Source organism: Lytechinus variegatus, chromosome 4, assembly GCF_018143015.1.
Source record: "Lytechinus variegatus isolate NC3 chromosome 4, Lvar_3.0, whole genome shotgun sequence".
In the NCBI taxonomy this organism is placed as follows: domain Eukaryota; kingdom Metazoa; phylum Echinodermata; class Echinoidea; order Temnopleuroida; family Toxopneustidae; genus Lytechinus; species Lytechinus variegatus.
Genome location: NC_054743.1, coordinates 5078321 through 5101076, shown reverse-complemented (window position 1 = coordinate 5101076; position 22756 = coordinate 5078321). Strand labels below are relative to the sequence as shown.

The window sequence follows — 22756 nt, the reverse complement described above, 5'->3', positions numbered from 1 at the left end:
AGTACCTTGCCTTGAAATTTCATTCTTCTGAAATATTTTCCACCTATATATAACTTTCTACCCCAACACTGAAAGTCATCGTGACCTTTGAAAAAACCGATGTCAAATGGCTCAACTTGCCCCATATATGGGGTAAGTTTGAGCCACCTTCTGGGGTAAGTTGAGCCACAAAAACTATGTACAAAATGTATGGGGGAGAACCAGCATGTCAATTTTTTGTTTAAAGTCTTTTCACTTGCTAATTCTCTATAAATACTAACATCCTGTAAAAGGAAAAGAGCAGTCATGTATATTTGCTCCTTTCAGCCTGCATTTCAATCTATTTTATGGTTTGTTTGTTTTTTAAGATACATTACCATAGGAATTACCATGGCTCAACTTGCCCCATGCTGTTTGGCTCAACTTACCCCAGTCTGAACTTAGTGCGATAATTTTGTATCCACAAATTTATTATGCATCCATCATATAAAAGACTATGACAAGAATGAAGATCCATACCTGGACTAATAATATTGTTATCATGTCTTTATTATATTCAAAGACGCGTGTGTTTATAAAGCACTTATCTATTTCACACTCTTTTTTACTTTTTTGGCTGAAATTCATATTTTTCCCTCTAAAAAACTACTTTTTGTTTCAAAGTTGGAAACAATGTGGTGGGGTTAGGGATTATGCTATGGGTCATCAATACATGACACCACCACAATGTCTGACTCATTCATTATTGGCCTGGGGCTGGTGGCTCAACTTGCCCCTATGCTCAACTTACCCCGCCTTCCCCTACAGTTTATAAGCACATTTCAAATTGCAATAAATCAGAAATGAAAAGCCAACAAATACTGGTATTGTCTGTAATGGTAGTCTGTAATTAGTACTAAAAGGATATGCATCACAAATAGTTTGACTATTTGGCAAAGACCTTTAAAAATACAGCTGAAAATCATTAAAAACAATAAATCAGGTCGATTTTCCGTGATTATAGGGCGCTAAACTGTATTTACACGCACTTTCACTTGTGTGCCCTTTCAACACAAATGATTATTTTAAGCTGATAATTGCCAATCTTGTTCCTTTTAGGTTCTATTTCAATATCCAAATAACAAACAAAGCAAAATCTCTACCTTTTGACCTTGACATTGATCTAAAAATAGCTGTAAATGCCTTAAATTAGCATATTCACAACACCCGTGAGCTTTACAACACATTTCAGAATTGATTTTCTCACAGACTAAAAGCCTGATCATGTTGATATTTGCAGTATTGATAGGCCATAATGAGTACTTGGATGATCTAGTATTAATTCATTTTTTTTACAACACAATGACCTTGAAGAAATGGCTGAAATTCACCCAAAATCTTTAATCTGCCAATATCCTATTGTTAAAGGTTTTTACACTGACTTTCATATTACCGGTATGTGTTGTTTCAACACAAATGATGATTTTAAGCTGATAATTGCAAATCATGTTCATTTCAGGTTGCCTTTTAATATCCAAATAATACATAAAGTCACATCTTAATATCTTTTGACCTTGAAATTCTAAATATAGCTGAAAATGCCTTAAAATAGTATTTTCAGCCACTTTTAGATCAATTTCAAGGTCAAAAGATAAAGATGTGACCTACAAGAAAATGACGAGCACGTTTGGGCCAATTTTTTGTAGGTCTGTTGAGCAAGTGATAGTCTTCAAGTATGCATAATATTGGGATCTAAGCTAATTGAATTTGGAAGTTATGAGCTTCCAAAAGTGCACCCAAAATCACTGACTTGGACGCTCAACACCATTTTCGGCGACCTCGTGCGCAATAACGGCTGGTCAGATCCGTGCCATAATATACTGTGCATGTTAAGACAAAAACGTTCTTCCAATTTCGAGAAAATAAGCACTCTACCTCATCAAACTTGGTTGCAGCAGTCAATCAAAAATATCAAATTTTTTTAAAACGTGGTTGTTTGTCCACGCATTGGTTGCTAAGGGAGGCCGTATCTTAGCAACCATTTGACCTTGGGGCAATATATTTTAGATTTTTCCGTCAGACACTTGGGGGAACATTTGGTGCGAGTTTAAAGAAAATCGAAGGGGGTCGGGTGACAAATTGTCTGAAAATTGGTTGATTTGACGTGGATTGACCCGTATTCCATTGCTGCATATTTTCAAAATTGTCAAAGTTTTATGACATTTAGTTGTTCCCTGCTTTAAAACGCCCAGAAATATGAGGATAACAGTCATATTACATATTATAGTAAGTTCCCGATGTACAAAAGGAGGTGAAAAATCCACAATTCGGGTAATTGATATCCTAAAGTAATTTAGTGAGCAGTAATGATAATGATAAGACAAGAATGATAATAGTACAAAACGAAGGAGAATCTACAGCATGCAGAAGTCCAGTGTTTCAAAATTATTCTAAACGATGAATTAAAATATAGGCCTACTACTTCTGCTACTACTCTACTACTACTACTACTACTACTACTACTACTACTACTACTACTACTACTACTACTACTACTACTACTAGTACTACTATTACTAATATTTAATAATAATATTAGTAATCTTTATATATGTACGCCTAAATGATAATGATAAGAAGAAGACTGAAGAAGAAGAAGAAAGTCGGAGTACAACTCTACTACACTACTACTACTACTATTACTACATGTACTACTACTACACTACTGCTGCTACTACTACTGCTACTACTACTACTACTACTACTACACTGTACTACTACTAGTAATACTGTTCATAACAATGACGCTTATAATAATGATGATAATAACAATAATAATAATAATGACAAGATAGTGATAATAAAAATAGTAATCATGATAATTGACAACAAACTAAGTAATTCATAATCATATAACAATGATGCTAATGATAATAAAGTACTAAAACTACTAATATTATCACCACTACAAAACAAAGTAAAAACTACAGAGTAGCAATTTTTAATCAACAAAGTATTGTCCAGTTAGTTTCCCTAATAAACGGAACGTCCAGGCTGAAAATACATGTATTTCTATTTTAATAAATAGAGTAATATTCACGGAGCAAAATGCTGAAAATTTTCTCAAAATCAGATAACAAATATATAGTTTAGCTGTTGTCGCGATAATGAGAACTGTAAACAGATGGACAGACAAACGGTGCACAAACAGATGGAAAACATGATGCCTCCAGCAACTTAATTCACTGTGGTAATAGCAAGGATATTGAATATCGTATTGCCAAGAAAAATAATAAACTTACAAGCCATTTTCGGATATAGAGATTTAAGTTGTAAGATATTCTATCATCAATTTTTGTGACTGAAGAAAATCTTAATATGCCTTCTTCAGAGGGAATTTAATAAAAGGAGATGAAGAATACATAGAAGAGACAAAGTGACTGCGAGTAATATCTGTAGATAAGCTGTACTTTTTCTTAAACTAATAATGTGTATGCTGCCTTTTTTCTTCTCTTATTTATTGTTATATTTTAAATTACTTTTAATAATTATATGTGATTTGTTATACAAAATTATGAAAACCCAATAAAACTTTTAAAAAGATTCACTGTTGTAAAAGATCCAATCACTGTAATTGCAGTAACATTTACGGTAAGACAGACAAACCTGATAACATGGTTATCAGGTGTTCCTGATAAAAATAGGAGTGGGCTATACATGGGTCAAAAATACTTTTGTAATTTCAATACGGGAACAGTTTTTTTTTATTCCTTGTAATGTATCTCAACATGAAATGACAATATTTTTTGTCTTGGGTCCGAGAAAAAAGTGTGCCGGGCCAAAATCCAAAATGGCCGCCAAAACCACCCAAAATCACAGTTTTGGCCACAACTTCTTTGTTTGGTGGTCTTTTTCTTTGGTTTTGGTGTCTATTCATATGTATTTGGGGGCAGGCAATTTGTTTTTCATATAATTAGTACTTTTAAACCATTATTTGTAGAGTTAAAAAGGTAATTATACCTAAATTTTTCAATTTTTATTGCCTTTTTTCAGCCAAAAAGTAGATTTTATCGTCCTGGGATTCTTGGATATTAGATGGTACGAGGTCAACAATAGCAAGCAGCTTCATAGAGCTATATCGCTTTTATTCCTCTACTATGGGTTTTACGGATATTTGTGAAATATATCTTAAATTAAAAAAAACGTTACTACCGGTAATCCTTAGGGGCTATACAGTATACAATGTACTGTACATACAATGTATTGCACTGCATAAATGCATTGGCCACCATGACAAGGCATGTATAAACTAGTGTTATGTACTTGTAGAAATGAGCTCTTAGGTTTAGAATTAGATGCCTCAGAAATTTAAGATATGTTTTGTCTCAGAAACTGAGGACATGTTTTGTCAAATATTCTAATTCAGGGGTCAGAGAAAGGTAATTATCCCCACATCATGGCATTTACACTGTAGATATTCTGGGCCTCGTTGCATAAAAATTGACCATTATGTTAACTTAAAGAGAAATTCCAGTAGTTGCAGTTAACACTGATTTCATGAGAAAGTCTGTAAAACAAGGCTTAATTGCCAGTATATCATCGAGGATCTAGATCTGGTACAGTTACATTAACTGGACTTTGTGAAATCTTGAAATCTACGCTGAAAAATGTTTACACCGAAAATCCCCAACACAGATAAGCGCACGTGGGACAGTGTATTATTATTGCTTAGGGTTTCGGGCCTGACGCCCTACCCGAATCTCGTGCTTATTTGCTGATTTTTCAGCAATTACACAATTTCTTCCAGAATCCTTTGGCACATTCGTTTTATTTATACAAACAGACACTTTAGTGGTCATTTCATTGGATTCTGTACGAACTCATTTTGATATCGTTACCAAAACTAGCATTTACCTTTAATGGTAACTTACATGGAATCCTTGGTTCTGATTGGCTGTTGATCAACATTATCATGATTATAAAGTTACCTGACCCCATAAACACAGGCCAGTTTGACATCACAACCAGGTAAAAAAAGCCTCCAAATGAAGAAGATATGGCTACATGTAGATATGTGATGTACGTACATGTATATATGATATGTGATATTTTATGTGCAATTTACGTTGCTGGTTTCGTCATGTACATCAGCTGACAAGCAATCAAATTCACAATCTAATTTTAAACCTTAAGAGCTTATTTCTATGACACTATAGTACAGGCCTTGTCATATCATATGTCATGATGGTCAATGGATGGAAATATGCAGTGTAGTATGTACAGTAACAGTACATTGTATACTGTATAGCCCCTATGGATAATTCACATTTTTTTTATTTAATAAGATATATTTCACAAATATCCGTAAAACCCATCGTAGAGGAATAAAAGCAATACATAGCTCTATGAAGCTGCTTGCTATTGTTGACCCCATACCATCTAATATCCAAGAACTCCAGGACGATTAAACCTATATTTGGCTGAAAAAAGGCTATAAAAATGGGAAAATTTACAAATAATGGTTTAAAAGTGCTAATTATAGGAAAAACAAATTGCCTGCCCCCTAAATCATATGAATAGACACCAAAACCAGAGAAAAAGACCATCAAATAAAGAAGTTGTGGCCAAAACTGTGATTTTGGGGGATTTTGGCGGCCATTTTGGATTTTGGCCCGGCACACTTTTTTTCTCGGACCCGAGACAAAAAATATTGTCATTTCATGTTGAGATAAGGTAAAAGGAACACAAAAAAAATGTTCCCACAGTAAAACCAAAAATCACCCATTTATACTCCTTATAAAAAGCACTGCTTTTTATATCGGATATTATTTTCTCAGAATTTTATTTTATAATGGTTATGATATTTTGCTTATAAATACTCTGATTGCTTTTCTTTCATCTAAAAATAAACAAAGGTCTATTTTACATCCTACCCCATCCTACTCATGTAAGAATGCAGTGCAGGGTTCCCACAGAAATTTGAAAACAGAATTCCATGACTTTTCCATGACTTTTCCATGACTTTTCCATGACTTGCTTTCTGGTTTCCAAAATCAGACACATTATGATGGCCTCCATAACCTCCCCTGACAGCAATCCATTCCACCCACTGCCTTACTCATGACATGTACATCTACATGTATTATCATTGGTATATGGTCTGTTTCTGACCAGGGTACAGTACCATTTTCGTTTCACCAACATCAAGATTCAAAATTGTCTTGAACACAAACTCATGCAATTTCATGAACTGACAGATTTCCATGTATTATTTCCAAATTTTCAGAGCATAGCATGCAGATCTTGTCACAAAAGTGAACTATACAATAGATGTGAATGTCAATTTTTTCCAGCATATTGAAATTAGGATCCTGAATTAACTTTTATTACAAAACTTCCACATAAAAGTCATGGAATTTTGTTTTCAAATTTCTGGGGGAACCCTGAATTATATGAATATGAAACACTTTACATATGTCACACATGAGCCAATTATTACAAAAGAGTGACATTTAAAGTTCAAGTCCACCTCAGAAAAATGTTGATTTGAATCAATAGAGAAAAACCAGACAAGCACAATGCTAAAGATTTCATCAAAATCTGATGTAAAATAAGAAAATTATGATATTTCAAAGTTTCGCTTATTTTTAACAAAATAGTTATATGAACGAGCCAGTTACATCCAAATGAGTCAATGATGTCACTCACTCACTATTTCTTTTGTTTTTTATTATTTGAATTATGCAATATTTCAATTTTTACGAATTTGATGATTAGGACCTCCTTGCCTGACGCACAAAATGTTAAAATAATGGAATTCCATGTGTTCAGGGAGGAATGAAACTTCATTTCACATGACAATGACGAGAAAATCAAAATATTTCATATTTCAAACAATAAAAAAAAAAAAGAAATAGTGACATCATCAACTCTCTCATTTGGATGTAACTGGCTCGTTCATATAACTGTGTTGTTAAAAATAAGCGAAACTTAAAAATGTCATAACTTTCTTACATTTACATCCGATTTTGATGAAATTTTGAGTGTTATGCTTGTTGAATTTTTCTCTTTTTATTCAAATCAAGTTTTTGTTGGGGTGGACTTGTCCTTTAAGTTTACAATAAGGTGACATGAAAAAAAAGGCTAATTGTAACAAAGACATCCTCATCCTAAAATTCCCAACACAGTGCTGCATTTCACTCTACATTACAAAAAAATGAGGCCATTTGTGATACAACTTGAGGACACCAGCTTTTACAAGTGTATTTCTATATACATGTATGCTCCAAAAATAATGAGGATATCTTGAAAATCAGACATTTGACGCCTATTTTGGTATTTCATTAAACTTCATTTTCAAGTAACTTTTCCAGAGAGGACACATTATTTGATGCTAAAATAGCAATTGAAACATCTTGTGTAACTAAGAGATTCAGAACCTTTTGAATGTATTGTGTTCTGATAGCCATGCTGGTAGTGCTTGATCAGCTGTGACCTGATATGTCAACTAATTGCCATGAATGTTGAATAAAATTGTACAAAACTTGAAATCTAAATTCTCTAAAAACAACTAAGAACACAAAACTGGTTACAAATTGTGACATATCAAAATACATTGACTGATTGGCATCTTATATCATTGCAAATAAGATGAAATTTTCTGTAGTCTGGTTGTCCAAATTAAATGTCAGGAGCAATCAATTTATTCATGGCCATGTGTATTTTGAGTGAGGAATGTGGATTGTGGCTGTTCCTACATGTATTCACAAAAAACATTTTTTATTAAATGTTATTTCAACCTTGCGAGCCCTAACACTAAGTCATCTTGGATTTTTGAAAATACAGGCAACTGACTGGTCTTGTAACTAACCATAGTGTATTTCTTGACCCTTTAAACCATGGTTTAGACACCAAACTCATATTCCCCAGACAGATATTGAACAAACTATGTCCTTTTATAAAAAAAAAGTAACATCAGACATTTTGTACTCCATTTTTGGAAGCCATCTTGGAATTTTGAACACTATACTAGACCAATGAGTGTCTTTGTAACTTGTCCTTATATATTATTTGACCATTTAAACCATAGTTTAGACACCAAAATCATATATCACCGTTGGATATATGAGGAATTTGCGAGACACGGCAAAATGGAAAGCTGCCATAGCCATGAGGTAAATGCAATTCCATGACTTTTCCATGACTTTTCACAAATTTTCCAAATTCCCTGACTTTTCCCTGACTTTCCAGGACCACAAATTTTTCCAGGATTTTCAAGGATTTTCCAGGACCGTGGGAGCCCTGGCAGTGTCATACCAACAACGGTTACAGCCTGTTATTTGAGACCTTTCGTTTTCTGAGACGAGCCATGTGGACGTACGAGATTAAGGGATTTTGGGAGCACTGCGCATGCGCGAAGTATTCTGTGACAAGCCTTCTCTTTCACTGCCCAAATCTGTGACTCGTATTTGAAGGTTTTGACGTTCGCTGTCATAGTGCTCGAACGAGCGCTTGTTCGTGCATGATAACGTCATCCAAGCTTAGCAAAAATGAATGAAGCTGCATCAACACTTGAGTTTCGTTGATTCAGCAGGGCTGGTAAACTGCAAATTACTGCTTGTTACCAGCTTTTCCATTACATTTAGCATGTTTAGTGTGTCCTGTTTTCAGACACTACATATCCAATAGGTAATTGATATTCTATTTCCAAACAACTGTGTTTTTGCGGCTTTTTGCACAAGAGTGCAAGTGTTGCACCCTCAGTCGCCCCACTGGTTCGTAGGGTGATGCTGCGCCTGACTCTCCGGCCGAGCATCAGCCAACGGCCCGCTCCCTATCACGCTGGCTGGTATATGCTGTGGTCTGGTACGGGCCAGTATCATCAGTAGAGGCGCACGGCCAATATGGGAGACTCTCTTCAATAAGGGAGACAATCTCCCATATTGGAGACTTGCTTTGCAAAAGAACAAAAGAAACAACACCAACAAAAGCATGATTTTTTCCACCCAAACTTTTGTCCAACTGAGGTCAGAAGCCCATTTGTTTTGTGTGGATGACAACAAAAATCCTTATAAAAACAAAAGTAGACGGGTGAATTTTTAAAGTAAACGGTGATTAGGGGTAATATTTCATGAGGAATCTGCTTATCACATTTTTATCTGCCGCCAAGGTTATCCTTTTTAAGCAAATGTAAACAAAGAAAATTGGTCTCCCAAACTGGAGACTGTCTCTGAAACTGGATACCGTACCCAAATTCTTTATAAAAGTCTCTGATATTGGAGATAATCTCTCTCATGGGAGACAGTGTCCAATATTGGCCGTGCGCCTCTACTGATCATGGGTACGCCCAGTGGGGTCACTCAATATGACTTGGGGACCGCATGACCGTTACCAAAATCGCGGGAAAAGGGGCCAATTTCAAGGAACGTCCGCGGACAGAACACTCCTCGAAGTAGTGAAAATAGGGGTGCTCACCGTCTTCGATCTGATGGAAATAGGGGTCAGGAAAAAGGGGAGAACGATTACGGGAAGTAAAATCCGACGCCAAGTCATCAGCCGCAGAGGGCGCGCGCATCATGCTCTGTATCTTTATATGGACAACTCTACATTTATTTTTACAAAGAATTCTACCGTTACTTTTCTTATTTTTCAAGAAAAATAAAGTTCTTTTGGATTATTGTATCAGTATGACTTGGCTCTTGGTCATCTTTAAGGACTGAGCACTCTGACGCCTGTGTTGCAATTTCCTCTAATGAGGAAAGGGTGTTAAATGCTGTTCTTGAAATACGGTAAATAGGGGTAAATTTGCGAAATGGGCAAAAGTGTCCTTACAATCTTATAATTAGGGGTGTTTCAAGGTACCATTTTACCGCAATTTTGTCCTTGTTTTGCGTGAAAATAGGGGGGTAAATTTCACAAAATGTCCTTGAAATTGACTGCAATAGGGGGTCACTTGCATTTGTGGTAACGGTCATACATGTCCCCCTCTGCGGCTGAGTGACCCCACCGGGTGGGTACGTCGATTAAGTCGAAACTGTTTTCATCAATGTACGAACGTGATACTGAACGAGCGGTGTCACCACTTCCGGTGAACTAGGAATACGTTGCAGTCGCAGACAATCGAAATCTCTCTAGCCTAATTCTTCTTCCATGACTCCTACCAGCAATTCGGCAAAGGCATGTTCGTGTTGAACATGTTCTGCAGATAACTTCGGTGTGGACTTTTACATCTCGTGCCCAGTTGATGTTGTTGTTTTAGCTTATACGGCGCGTGTCATTCAGTAGTGAATATTTGCGCCAGCATAATTTGCGGTAATTTTATTTATAAATTTTTTCTGTACTTAAATCAATTCAGTAAAAGTCAGGTACGGCGCTGCATTATTCGCGCAATTTTGGAGATTCACAACAGACTGTCATCACAAATCACTTAACCACTTCAGATGTATTTTCTGGCCAAGCCCGGATCGGTACATTGATCAGGTTTCTCAGCTACTGCATGATGCAGTAATGTACACAAGCGTAGACTTCACTAGTCGCTTTTTAGCTACTTTTGAGGAGATTGCCATCGACAGGGTGTAACGGAAACGCGCTACCCGGCCGCGCGTTTCCGTTTTACACCCTGGCGAAGGCATTTTCCGGAAAAGTAGCCAAAAAGCGACTAGTGAAGAGTCTACGTCTACGTTTGTTTACATTATCAGCTGGGCGCGCGATCCAAAGTCCGCACCGAAGTTATCCGCAGAACATCATGAACATACCGTACTGTCTTGCAAATGCAGCTGCATGAGCTTATACTTTCCAGGTTTGATCATTTGCCTTGCCGACTTGCTGATGTCTGTCTTTCTCTCTATCTGTCTATATATCTATCTCTCAAATTCTATCTCTATCTATCTATGTAACTGCAGTATCTATCTATCTAATAATCTTCTCTGTCTCTCTCATTCTTTATCTGACATCTATCTATCTCAAATCTCTCTATCCATCCATCTGTCTGTCTCTATTTCTCTCTCTCTACCTAGCTACCTATGTAACTACAGTATCTATCTGTTAATTTGTCGCTCTTCTCTCTCATTCTTGATCTATCTGACATCTATCTCTCAAATTCTCTATCTATCTCTCTATCCATCTGTCTGTCCGTTTCTCTATTTCTCTCTATCTATTTATCTATTTTTTAACTAGAGTATCCATCTGTTAATTTGTTAATAATCTTCTCTGTCTCTCTCATTCTTTAATTATCTATTTAATATCTCTCTCTATCTATATATCTATCTATCTATCCATCTGTCTGTCTTTCTCTTATTCTCTCTATCTATTTATCTATTTTTTTAACTTATGCAAGGCTCGACATTAGCGGTGGCCCGGGGCCACCAAAAATTCATCTCGGGCAACCATTATTGAAAAAATGTTAAGTTTTGGTGGCCCGAATCGGGCCACCAATAATTTTCAAAGTAGCGCAATTTTTCTCCCGATTTTGCATGTATTTATCGACTTTCTACAGTTCAAATTGCAAGCCAATTCGTCATGCGCCTTTTTTGTTAATCTACACACAAATACACACACACAAAGATTGCATAGTCATGACAGTACGTAGGCCTACCGCTAGCATACAGTAACTATTATTCAGCCGGCCGCGCCGGCTGTCTGGCTGAGCTTTGCGTGCATGAAACCACTGCAGCTAGCTAGCTGTGCGCGAGCTGACTATTCAGACTCAGGGAGCTGCGATACGAAATGTTACTGCTAAGAAATCTTCCCCAGAACTCTGAAAATCTACGTCAAAGTCACATTTTACACCAATGAAATGCCCTTCTACAGTCCGTATTACTGAAACCTGATTATCTGCAAGCATTAAAAGGAGGAATTATGACCTCTCTTTTGACTCAAAAAGATCGATTTCCAAATGCATTAATACACATAAAACACATAGGTGAGTACATCACAGTCCCATAATGTGCATTTGTATGTATGTTGATATTTGGTTTATTTCGAAGCTGTGTCTCTTCTAGCCAAAAATAAATATGCAGCTTCTTTCTTTCTTGTTTACAAATGACTTCTTAAACCACTCTTAAGGAAGTAAATACTTTGGGAAGGCATGTCATTGATATGAAATGTGAATTTTTCCATCATTTTGTCAAATATAGGGAAGGAATTTTCTCACTGTTTTTTCCAGATAATTTTTGCCGTTTTCTCATTTTTTTCTTTCATTTTTTTTACAGTGATTAAACCATTTATACCCCTTCCCATTGAATATGCCTGATTAAAGAACATGTTTCTACTGAATAATAATAATAATTTTCCCCATTTTTTGATAATTTTGTCTTATTCATTTTTCTTACATTTTCTTTTGTTTTTTCTCAAATGTTTTTTTCCTGTTCTTTGTTTTTTCTTTCTTCATTTTTTCTTTTGTTTTATTTCACTTATTCATTTTTTACAATTTTTTATTTCTTTTTTCAGTATACTATTCTAAAATTGATTTTTTTTTATTTCCCCCTTTTACACATGAAAATAAACTGGATTTGGGGCCTGCATAATCTAGGTTTTATGATCAAAAAGGAAGAAAGGAAAAATAATTGTTTTGTAAATCTATCTGAGTTTGCTACATGTATATGCACTATTTATTTACTTTTGAGTGTGTGTCGATACGGAGATTAAAAGTCCACAACCTGGGAACAATACAATTCTTTTATTCTCTTTCAATCATTTCATATTTACAATGATAGAACAATTTATATATTACCACAAAATAAGCAAAGTAAAATAACAGCAAGCACGATTTACATACAAGATGTACAAAGAATAGTGGTACGTGTTAGTGACTGCAGAATATTTCAATTTGTTTTATTCATTTTAAATTAATGTTTTTCTTTATATTTTTCGGGCCACCAAACTTTACTAATGGGCCACCAAAAAAAATTATTGGAAGGTTTTGGTGGCCCGTTCGGGCCACCACCAAAAAAAGTTAATGTGGAGCCTTGACTTAGGGCTATCTGTTAATTTGTTAATATTCTTTGTCTCTCTCCCTCTTTCATTCTAACATCTATCTATCTCTCATCTATCTATCTATCTCTATCTATCTATCTATCTATCCATCTGTCTGTCTTTCTATACTTCTCTCTATCTATGTATCTATCATTTGTCTATCTTCTCTTTCTCTCTCATTCTTTATCTTCCTATCTATCTAACATCTATCTATCTGTCTCTCAAATTCTCTATCTCTCTCCCTCTCTAGCATTTTCTCTCTTTCTCTTTGTCCGTCCATATTTCTATCAACAACATCTCTCTCTTTCTATCTATCTATCCACCTCTCTCTCTCTCTGTACATGAAGTGCCGAGGAACTGTGTGCTCTGATCAGTAACCGTGCAAATTGCATGCGGTGGTGGACTCGCCGGTGTCGCAAGCTAGCTGCTAGTCCACGTCCTGGACGATTTTTACTGATTGGGCAACACACACACGCCCGGGCCCGCACCCTCCACTGATTCACTTACCCCCAGTGATTCACCTTACCCACTGATTCACTTTCCCCGAAAAAAAAATCGTCCAGGCCATCTCGGCAGAGAGAGGGAAGATAATGAAGTTGTGACCTTTGTCTGACCCAGAGGTTACGACCGCCCCTCGCAGATATTGCGCAAGGAGCACATGAATATTCAAGTATGTTTGAACGCAAGCTAGCGCATTGACCTCGCAGGGCGAGGGCATGTCCTGTGTGCACAGTATACAGTACAATTGGTACAATGAACATAAACAATGCACGTGAGTTTGGATTGGAGAAAAGCATAATGGCTACCAAAAGATGGCATAGGCGGATCCAGGGGGGGGGCCAGAGGGGAGCAAAAAAAAGAAAAAAGGGGAAAGAAAGAAAAAATAAGAAAAAAGGGAAAAGAGAGGAAAAAAGAAGGGGAAACGTAAGAGGAGGAAGACGAGTGAATAAAATAAGATGGGGGAAGACTTGGAAAATAATTTTTAAAAATCCTTCATGTTGGGATGTAAAATTTTCGCTCGCGCTTCGCCCTCGCATTGCCTTTTAGCTAAATATTGAGCTTAGAATATCAAATTTTGAAGTCAATATACACAAACATATTTCAGGTCGGAAATTGAACTTTCATTATTTTGTTTGATTTACAAATTGAATTTAAGAAAGTGCTCTGTAAAAATTTATGTTTTACTGTGGTCTGAATATTAACAATTTCTGCTTGCGCTGCACGCTCGCAATATTTGTTTGTCAGGTACCTTTTATTTTCGTGTATTCCATAAAGTTATCAAAATATCCCTTTTCAGGTCTGATTGCCAAAACGTATCAGCTAGCGCTGCACGTTCACATTTTCATGTTTCATTGGTGAGTTATGTATATCTCAATATCAATTCTAAAACAAACTACTTAAAATCCCCATTTGATGACAGTTTATCAAAAATTTCTGCTCGCATTGATTTTTGAAAGATATTAACTCATGCATCATATTCATAATTACAAATTGCTTTAAATGTCCAGTTTTTCAGGTATAGTTCCGCGCTCTCATGCTTTGGAAGCGAAAGATAGTCATCATTTTCATTATGACATAATGTCTTTATAGAATGTACCGGTTCTATGTCAAAACTCAAAGTAATAATAATGAAACATATCAGCTCTTTTTTTTTAACTGTGATCCATATCCACCTCACAATTTTCCCACAAAGTGCTTGAAATACATAGCTTGAATTGACCCTTTTTCAGATCAGAATATCATATATTTCTTAGCTCGCGCTTTGCGCTCGCTTTACTGATTTTCATAAGAAAGATATTTAGAATACCAAATTCTAGGTCACGATTGAAATCTACAACATGCGAGTGCACATTCTCCAGATGCGCAGCTGGTTCTCTATCTAAATCATTATCCAGTTTCAGATCACAATATCAATAATTGTTTGCTGGCGATTTGCTCTCGCATTATTTTTTTCCGCTCGCGCTTCACGCTCGCATCAATTGTTTAGTTATATACTTATCCTTTTCATGATTAAAAAAAAAGCTTAGAATTTCCATTCTTCAGTTAGAAATGTCAAAAATTTTCAGCTCGCGCTTCGCGCTCGCATTATTAATGTACGTTGATTTCCAATTACTCATCCTTTTCATGATTTAAAAATATGAATAGAGTGTTCCACTTTTGGGTTTAAATCTCGAAGTTTTTAGCTCGCGCTTCGCGCTCGCATCACTTAACATATGTAACGTCTTCATGGCCTACAAGCAGCCGTTAACAGATCCTTTATATCAGATCAAAACGTATATCAAAAATAAGTAAAAAAAAAAAAAATTCTGCTCGCTCTTTGCGCTCGCATTATTAATGTAGGATGATTTTCAATTACTCATCCTTTTCATGATTAAAAAAATATGAATAGAGAGTCTCATTTTTTAGGTTTAAATCTCGATTTTTTCTGCTCGCACTTCGTGCTCGCATCAATCAATTAGATATATAATTATCCTTTTTCATTCTTCAGATAAAGATGTCCAAATTTCTGCTCGCTCTTTGCGCTCGCATTATAGGATGATTTCCAATTACTCATCCTTTTCATGATTAAAATAATATAAAAAGAGAGTCTCAATTTTAGGTTTAAATCTCGAATTTTTCTGCTCGCACTTCGTGCTCGCATCAATTAATTAGATGTATACTTATCCTTTTTCATTCTTCAGGTAAAAATGTCAAAATTCAGCTCGCTCTTTGCGCTCGCATTATTTGATAGTTGAAATATGTAACGTCTTCATGGCTAACAAGCTGCCGTTAACAGATCCTTTTTTTATCAAATCAAAACATATCTTAAAAATTTTCTGCTCGCGTTTCGCGCTCGCACTTGAAATAAGGCTTATGATATTATATGAATATATATATATGCGTGACAAAAGTACGGAATGTGCACAAGTCCATTGAACTTTGCCAGGAACTTAGGGATCGATACGAGTCAACAAAACGTAATCATATATCACAACCTGTCATCTTCCATTTCTACACCATTAAAGACTATCCCCAACAGGCTGAATGTAGGAAGGGAAGCTAATGAAAGAAGCAAACGTAAAATTGCTTTTTCTCCAGGAACTCCACCTTCTCGAGTAAGTACAACGAGTAGATCTAACTACGTTAGTCAAGTTCATGTGCCCATGCTGTCTCGTACTTAGTAACTCGTCAAAATAAAAATATGTTTGTATATCGATCATGTCGATATAGCCTGAGTCTGAGTGAAGTTAAAAATCCCAAAGTTTAGGACTAGATTCTAGACCAATCTGACTTTAAGCCCTCATTTAAAAACAGACGTCTAGAAAAGTTGTCTTCCACTTTCCTTTGAAAATAATCAAATAATAAATATGGTATATTACGACAGTTTGATAATACCAAAAATAAAGATTTTCTCCAGTGTAATGAATTATGGGTTATGTTGATCTTATTAAGTTATAAGTGATGAGTGATTCAAACCAATCAAGTGATACAAATATAGTAGGCCTACAAAGTTTGGCAAAGAGAATATAACATAAAAGGTTTGGGACCCAAATATAAGAGCTTGTGAAAGGGCCATTTGATGAAAGTAATATAAATCAAAGGAGGATATATTACAGCAACGTAATGATGTAATGATGATAAACAAACATACATACAAAACAAAAATAATATAAGATGAAGTATAAAATGATAAAACATTGTTAGCAAAAATATTGATGATAAAAACAAACATATAAAACGAGAATAATACAAATATATTTACAATGATAAACTAGAAAGTAAACAAAAGATTAATTAAAGACATTTTGCAAGCTCTGAAATAAGATTTTTGACATATTGGCAATTTTGGAATTCCAAAATGAGTTCAAAGCAGTTTTTGTTCTTCGAAATGGTTGATGGTTGTAAAGAGTTCTCTGACGTGTAATGTATGTAGATCTACATCAATTTTCCCGGGGAGTAGCATTAAAGGTCAAGTCCACCTCAGAAAAATGTTGATTTGAATCAATAGAGAAAAATCAGACAAGCACAATACTGAAAATTTCACCAAAATCGGATGTAAAATAAGAAAGTTATGACATTTCAAAGTTTTGCTTATTTTCAACAAAATAGTTATATGAACGAGCCAGTTACCTCCAAATGAGAGAGTCGATGACGTCATTCACTCACTATTTCTTTTGTTTTTATTGTTTGAATTATACAATATTTCAATTTATACGAATTTGACATTTAGGACCTCCTTGCCTGAAGCATAAAATGTTAAAATAATGGAATTCCACGTGTTTAGGGAGGAATGAAACTTCATTTTACATGACAATGATGAGAAAATCAAAATATTTAATATTTCATATAATAAAATACAAAAGAAATAGTGATGTCATCAACTCTTGTTGAATTTTTCTCTTTTTATTCAAATCAAGTTTTTGTTGAGGTGGACTTGTCCTTTAAACCTAACAATAAGTCAATTAATACTACAGTGATCTCGGGATGATGAACAGAGTCGGGATGTTTGATTTGTTGATTTAATTATGAGACAGAAATCTTTCGTGCAGTGCTTTTAATTTAACATGATTTCCACCCCCCAACATAATTATATGTATGTATGGGAGTGTGTATGTATTGACTATACATTATGTATTTATTTTATGTATTTATATTATGTATGTATTTATTTACAGATCGGTGCTGCTTGGAAAATCACACTTTTTCCAAAGCCAGTTGGCAAACTAATAAAGGAATCATGTCCTCGCAAAAATGACGACAATGCTGTGACCTGTTCACTCTTGAATTGGAGACCAAGACGACGTGATGTCTCTTCGATAGCTCTCCCCACGACTTTCTCTGACTCGTTATGGCGATCTCCACGGGCACGGTAGTCAGCCATCATTCTTGTAACAGAAAATGGCTAAGAAAGTCAACTACATGTATCTAAACGGCAGATCGACTTGATAAACAGAAGATAACGCCAAAATATTAAAGAATAACCTTGAGTAGTACAAGTAAACGATCCGAAAACAAACGATGCAAGCATGCGTTGTATATACGAGTACAACAACAGCTATGTAGCATGCACATGTGTGTACATATAGAGTGCACATGGTGTAATTTTTTTCCATGATGTATCAATAATTTTATTTCTTTATCATATAAAATCGTTCAAAAAATACTCAACGAATTTTTTTTTTCATATTTATAAATATTTTTAAAGAATATTTTACAGAGATTGTGTGACGAATATTCGTAAAATAGATTTATAAATTTTATTAATGTGAGTTAATTAAAAAATATCCTTGAAATAAGACTGGGAACACCGTCCCCCAAAACTGTCACTTGTAGTTACGTAATGGCACCGAGGAGAACGCCGTTCTGATTGACAGGGTTTGTCGACCAATCGGAATCGAGAGCGAGGGAGACTGGGCTCAGTGGGCGGAATATCAGTTCCCTTGAATCTGACGGGGAACTTGCCAAGATTCACTGGACTGTTGTTTCATATGACTATTCAGGGTGTGTGTATGCGTGTACTGTTATGGGGTTGTAGTGTGCTGGGTGTTTGGTAGTCGTGTCGTACAAAATAACAACAGTCCAGGAGGTGGACTAGCTAGCTGCATGCAACCAGCGACGTGTGTAGACTCTTCACTAGTCGCTTTTTGGCTCCTTTTCCGGAAAATGCCTTCGCCAGGGTGTAAAACGGAAACGCGCTACCCGGCCCGGGTACCGTAGCGTAAGTGGAGCGCAAATCAGGGTACTAATGGATAATTCGTTTTTCATACCCGTTCAGCGTACAGCGAAAACGGAAAATCAGTACGTGGTTCGGTCTTTGAAAACAAAAAATAGAATATTGAAATCAGAAATGTTTTGGGCTCTCTCTGATTTCTCATTTTATATTTGTGTTTTTATGTATCAAAAACAAAACCAGAACACGCTCTCCGCTCCGTGATTCCGTTTGTAAAAACGAAAACAGCGAAGACGAGATCAGAGACTCCCTTTTCCAGTCCCTGCAACGTGATTTCGTTTTCGTACAAGCTACAGGCATATTAAAGAGCGCCCTCCAGGAGGTGAGGCAAGTTTCAATGGTGGTTTTGATAAACTGTACCAAACATATTATCATGATTATGTTGAAGCCAGTTTAAAAGGAGGTGAGGCAAGTTTCAATGGAGGTTTTTATAACTGTACTCTAAATTATGAGGTGAGGAAGGTTTCAATGGAGCTCAGTTTTTTAAAAAGAATAAACTGTACCACACATTATGGTGAAGCCAGTTTAAAAGGAGGTGAGGCAAGTTTCAATGGAGGTTTTTAGAACTGTACTCTAAATTATGGTGAAGCCAGTTTGAAAGGAGGTGAGGCAAGTTTCAAAGGAGGATTTTTAAAAAGAATAAACTGTACCATACATATTATGTTGAAGCCAGTTTAAAAGGAGGTGAGGCAAGTTCTAATGGAGGTTTTTAGAACTGTACTCTAAATTATGGTGAAGCCAATTTGAATGGAGGTGAGGCAAGTTTCAATGGAGGTTTTTTTCAAAAGAATAAATTGAGGTGAGGTTTTTTAAAAAGAATAAACGGTACCACACATTATGGTGAAGCCAGTTTAAATGGAGGTGAGGCAAGTTTCAATGGAGGTTTTTTTGAAAAAAATAAACTGTACCACACATTATGGTGAAGCCAGTTTAAAAGGAGGTGAGGCAAGTTTCAATGGACAAACTTGAAAAGGCCATCTTGTAGCTTCTCGTCAACTTTTTGATTCACGATCACGCACGTGGTAGTATCAAAAAATGCCTGCACGGTATGTACTGACTAGATGCAAGCGCTGCGTTCACAAGTATAATTATCCTATAGGGTGCTCTTTAATATGCCTGTAGCTCGTACAAAAAACGAAATCACGGTGCAGGAAGTGGAACCTCCATTGAAACTTGCCTCACATCCTTTTAAACTGTCTGCACCATCATTTGTAGTACAGTTATAAAAAACTCAATTGGAACTTGCCTCACCTCCTTTTAAATTGGCTACACCATAATTTGGAGTACGGTTATAAAAAACTTCCTTTAAAACTTGCCTCACCTCCTTTAAAATTGGTTTCACCATAATACCGGTACAGTGTTTTCTTTTCAAAAAACCTCCTTTGAAACTTGCTTCGCCTCCATTTAAACTAGCTTCACCATAATGTGTAGTACAGTTTATTCTTTTGAAAAAAAAACCTCCATTGAAACTTGCCTCACCTCCTTTTAAACTGGCTTCACCACATTGTGTGGTAGTTTATTCTTTTTAAAAAAAAAACCTCCATTGAAACTTGCCTCACCTCCTTTTAAACTGGCTTCACCATAATGTGTGGTACAGTTTATTCTTTAAAAAAAATGATCTCCATTGAAACTTGCCTCACCTCCATTTAAATTGGCTTCAACATAATTTAGGGTACAGTTATAAAAACCTCCATTGAAACTTACCTCACCTCCATTTAAACTGGCTTCACCAAAATGTGCAGTACAGTTTATTCTTGCCTCACCTCCTTTTAAACTGGCTTCACCATAATGTGTGGTACAGTTTATTCTTTTTAAAAAACCTCCATTGAAACTTGCCTCATCTTTTAAACTGTCTGCACCATAATGTGTGGTACAGTTTATTCCTTTTAAAAAACCTCCATTGAAACTTGCCTCACCTCCATTTAAACTGGCTTCACCATAATGTGTAGTACAGTTTATTCTTTTGAAAAAAACCTCCATTGAAACTTGCCTCACCTCCTTTTAAACTGGCTTCACTATAATGTGTAGTACAATTTATTCTTTTGAAAAAAAAAACCTCCATTGAAACTTGCCTCACCTCCTTTCAAACTGGCTTCACCATAATGTGTGGTACAGTTTATTCTTAAAAAAAAAACCTCCATTGAAACTTGCCTCACCTCCATTTAAACTGGCTTCACCATAATGTGTAGTACAGTTTATTCTTTTGAAAAAAACCTCCATTGAAACTTGCCTCACCTCCTTTTAAACTGGCTTCAACATAATATGTGTGGTACAGTTTATTAAAACCTCCATTGAAACTTGCCTCACCTCCTGGAGGGCGCTCTTTAATATGCCTGTAGGTTGTAGGTTGTACGAAAAACGAAATCACGTTGCAGGGACTGGAAAAGGGAGTCTCTGATCTCGTCTTCGCTGTTTTCGTTTTTACAAACGGAATCACAGAGCGGAGAGCGTGTTCTGGTTTTGTTTTTGATACATAAAAACACAAATATAAAATGAGAAATCAGAGAGAGCCCAAAACATTTCTGATTTCAATATTCTGTTTTTGATCAACAAAAACGAAATCACAGCACGGGTTTTCACGCTGTGATTTCGTTTTTTGTTTTCAAAGACCGAACCACGTACTGATTTTCCGTTTTCGCTGTACGCTGAACGGGTATGAAAAACGAATTATCCATTAGTACCCTGATTAGCGCGCCATAGTATACCGGTACGGCTGTAGTGTAGCCGTACGGGTAGGCTACTAGTACTGAAGCTGAAGTGGAGTGGAGACTGCACGAACTTCGGTCTTCTTCCGAGGTACCGGCGTAGTCAATCATTATTCTTCACTCACCGTGCCCTATATTTGGTCTCGCCGTCATCAGAATCGTCATCTTCTCCAACAACTCGACTAACGGGAAAAACTACCTCACCCAGTCGGTTCATTTTTAGCAGTGTACTTTGTTGTTCTACTACGTGTTGGTCAGCCCAAAATATCAGTACAGAGTGAAAATATTGCGCTACCTATTTTAATCAACAAACGTAGAGGGCAGCATACACCTCTCTGTCTTGATCTTCAGCATGTTCAGAGTTGATCTGAATGAGGAGGCTTCAGAGGCCTAATTCATTTCACATAGACTCGTGTGTTAAAGTGGCACTTAAAAAAAGATGAGGAAATTCGAAGGTTGAGTGTTTACTACCAGTGGACAGGATATATGTCTGACATTCCATATCTGCCCAGAAAAAGTTACCTCGACCTGCTCATTTTGAAAATAAATCAGCAATTATGAAGACTACGGAGTACACCTGACGGGATAAAATTCCAGCAAAAGTAGTGTCTAGTGACATATCTTTCCAATTTGGAAAAAGGAAGTTCATTAGGTACCCTCCCTAGAAACAGCTTTAGATTGTCAGTCATATTCATTCACATGATTCACTTTTGTCAAAGAGCAATATCAAATTTAAAAATTGAGCTATGGGTTGAATGGCTCCGAATGAATATCTTTTGCCAGCCAGTTAGTGTACTTAGGCCAAACTTTGAAAACTTCCATACTATTCAACATTAATCAGATTGTGTGGTCTTTCTTCTATTCAAGGGTTTCAAAAACCCGGTCAGGAAAAAAGTCTTTGCGCCTATGGGCTATATGAATGTATCATTACAGGGATTTTGTTTAGAACAAATTCATCAAAAATATCCTTTCAAATTACATTTGTGAGTAAAGTCATCATATTTGTGGGTGATCAAAAATCATTACCTTTGTGGGTAAAGAGCATTATTACATTTGTGGTTAAAGTACCTTTGTGGGCCTTATTACTTTTGTGGGTAAAGTTTTTTTTTTACAATTGTGGGAGTTATTACTTTTGTGGGCCGGTTTAACATCCCTTCCCTCTGTCTGTCCTCTCTTCCTATTTCCCCTCCCAACATCTATCTCCTCTGCCTCACTCATCTGTTCCCTTTTCTCCTCCACCCCCCCCCCCCCCCCCTCTATCTATTCTCTCTTCTTATTTCCCCTCCCAACATCTATCTCCTCTGCCTCACTCATCTCTTCCCTTTTCTCCTCCACCCCCTCTATCTATCCTCTCTTCCTTTTTCCCCTCCCAACATCTATCGCTTCTGCCTCACTCATCTCTCCCCTTTTC

At 36.2% G+C, this 22756-nt stretch overlaps 1 protein-coding gene across 2 annotated transcripts in view; it reads right to left on the bottom strand.

Annotated features, from left to right (window-relative positions):
* Window positions 1-21619, bottom strand: part of LOC121413233 (proteasome assembly chaperone 1-like) — a 52098-nt gene extending 30479 nt beyond the window's left edge. For both annotated transcript variants that reach the window (XM_041605977.1, XM_041605978.1), the window contains exon 1: window positions 21471-21619. In XM_041605977.1, the coding sequence (XP_041461911.1) occupies window positions 21471-21562 (92 nt within the window). In that variant the 5' untranslated portion in view covers window positions 21563-21619. The remainder of the gene's footprint in view (window positions 1-21470) is intronic.
* Window positions 21620-22756: the final 1137 nt, after the last annotated feature.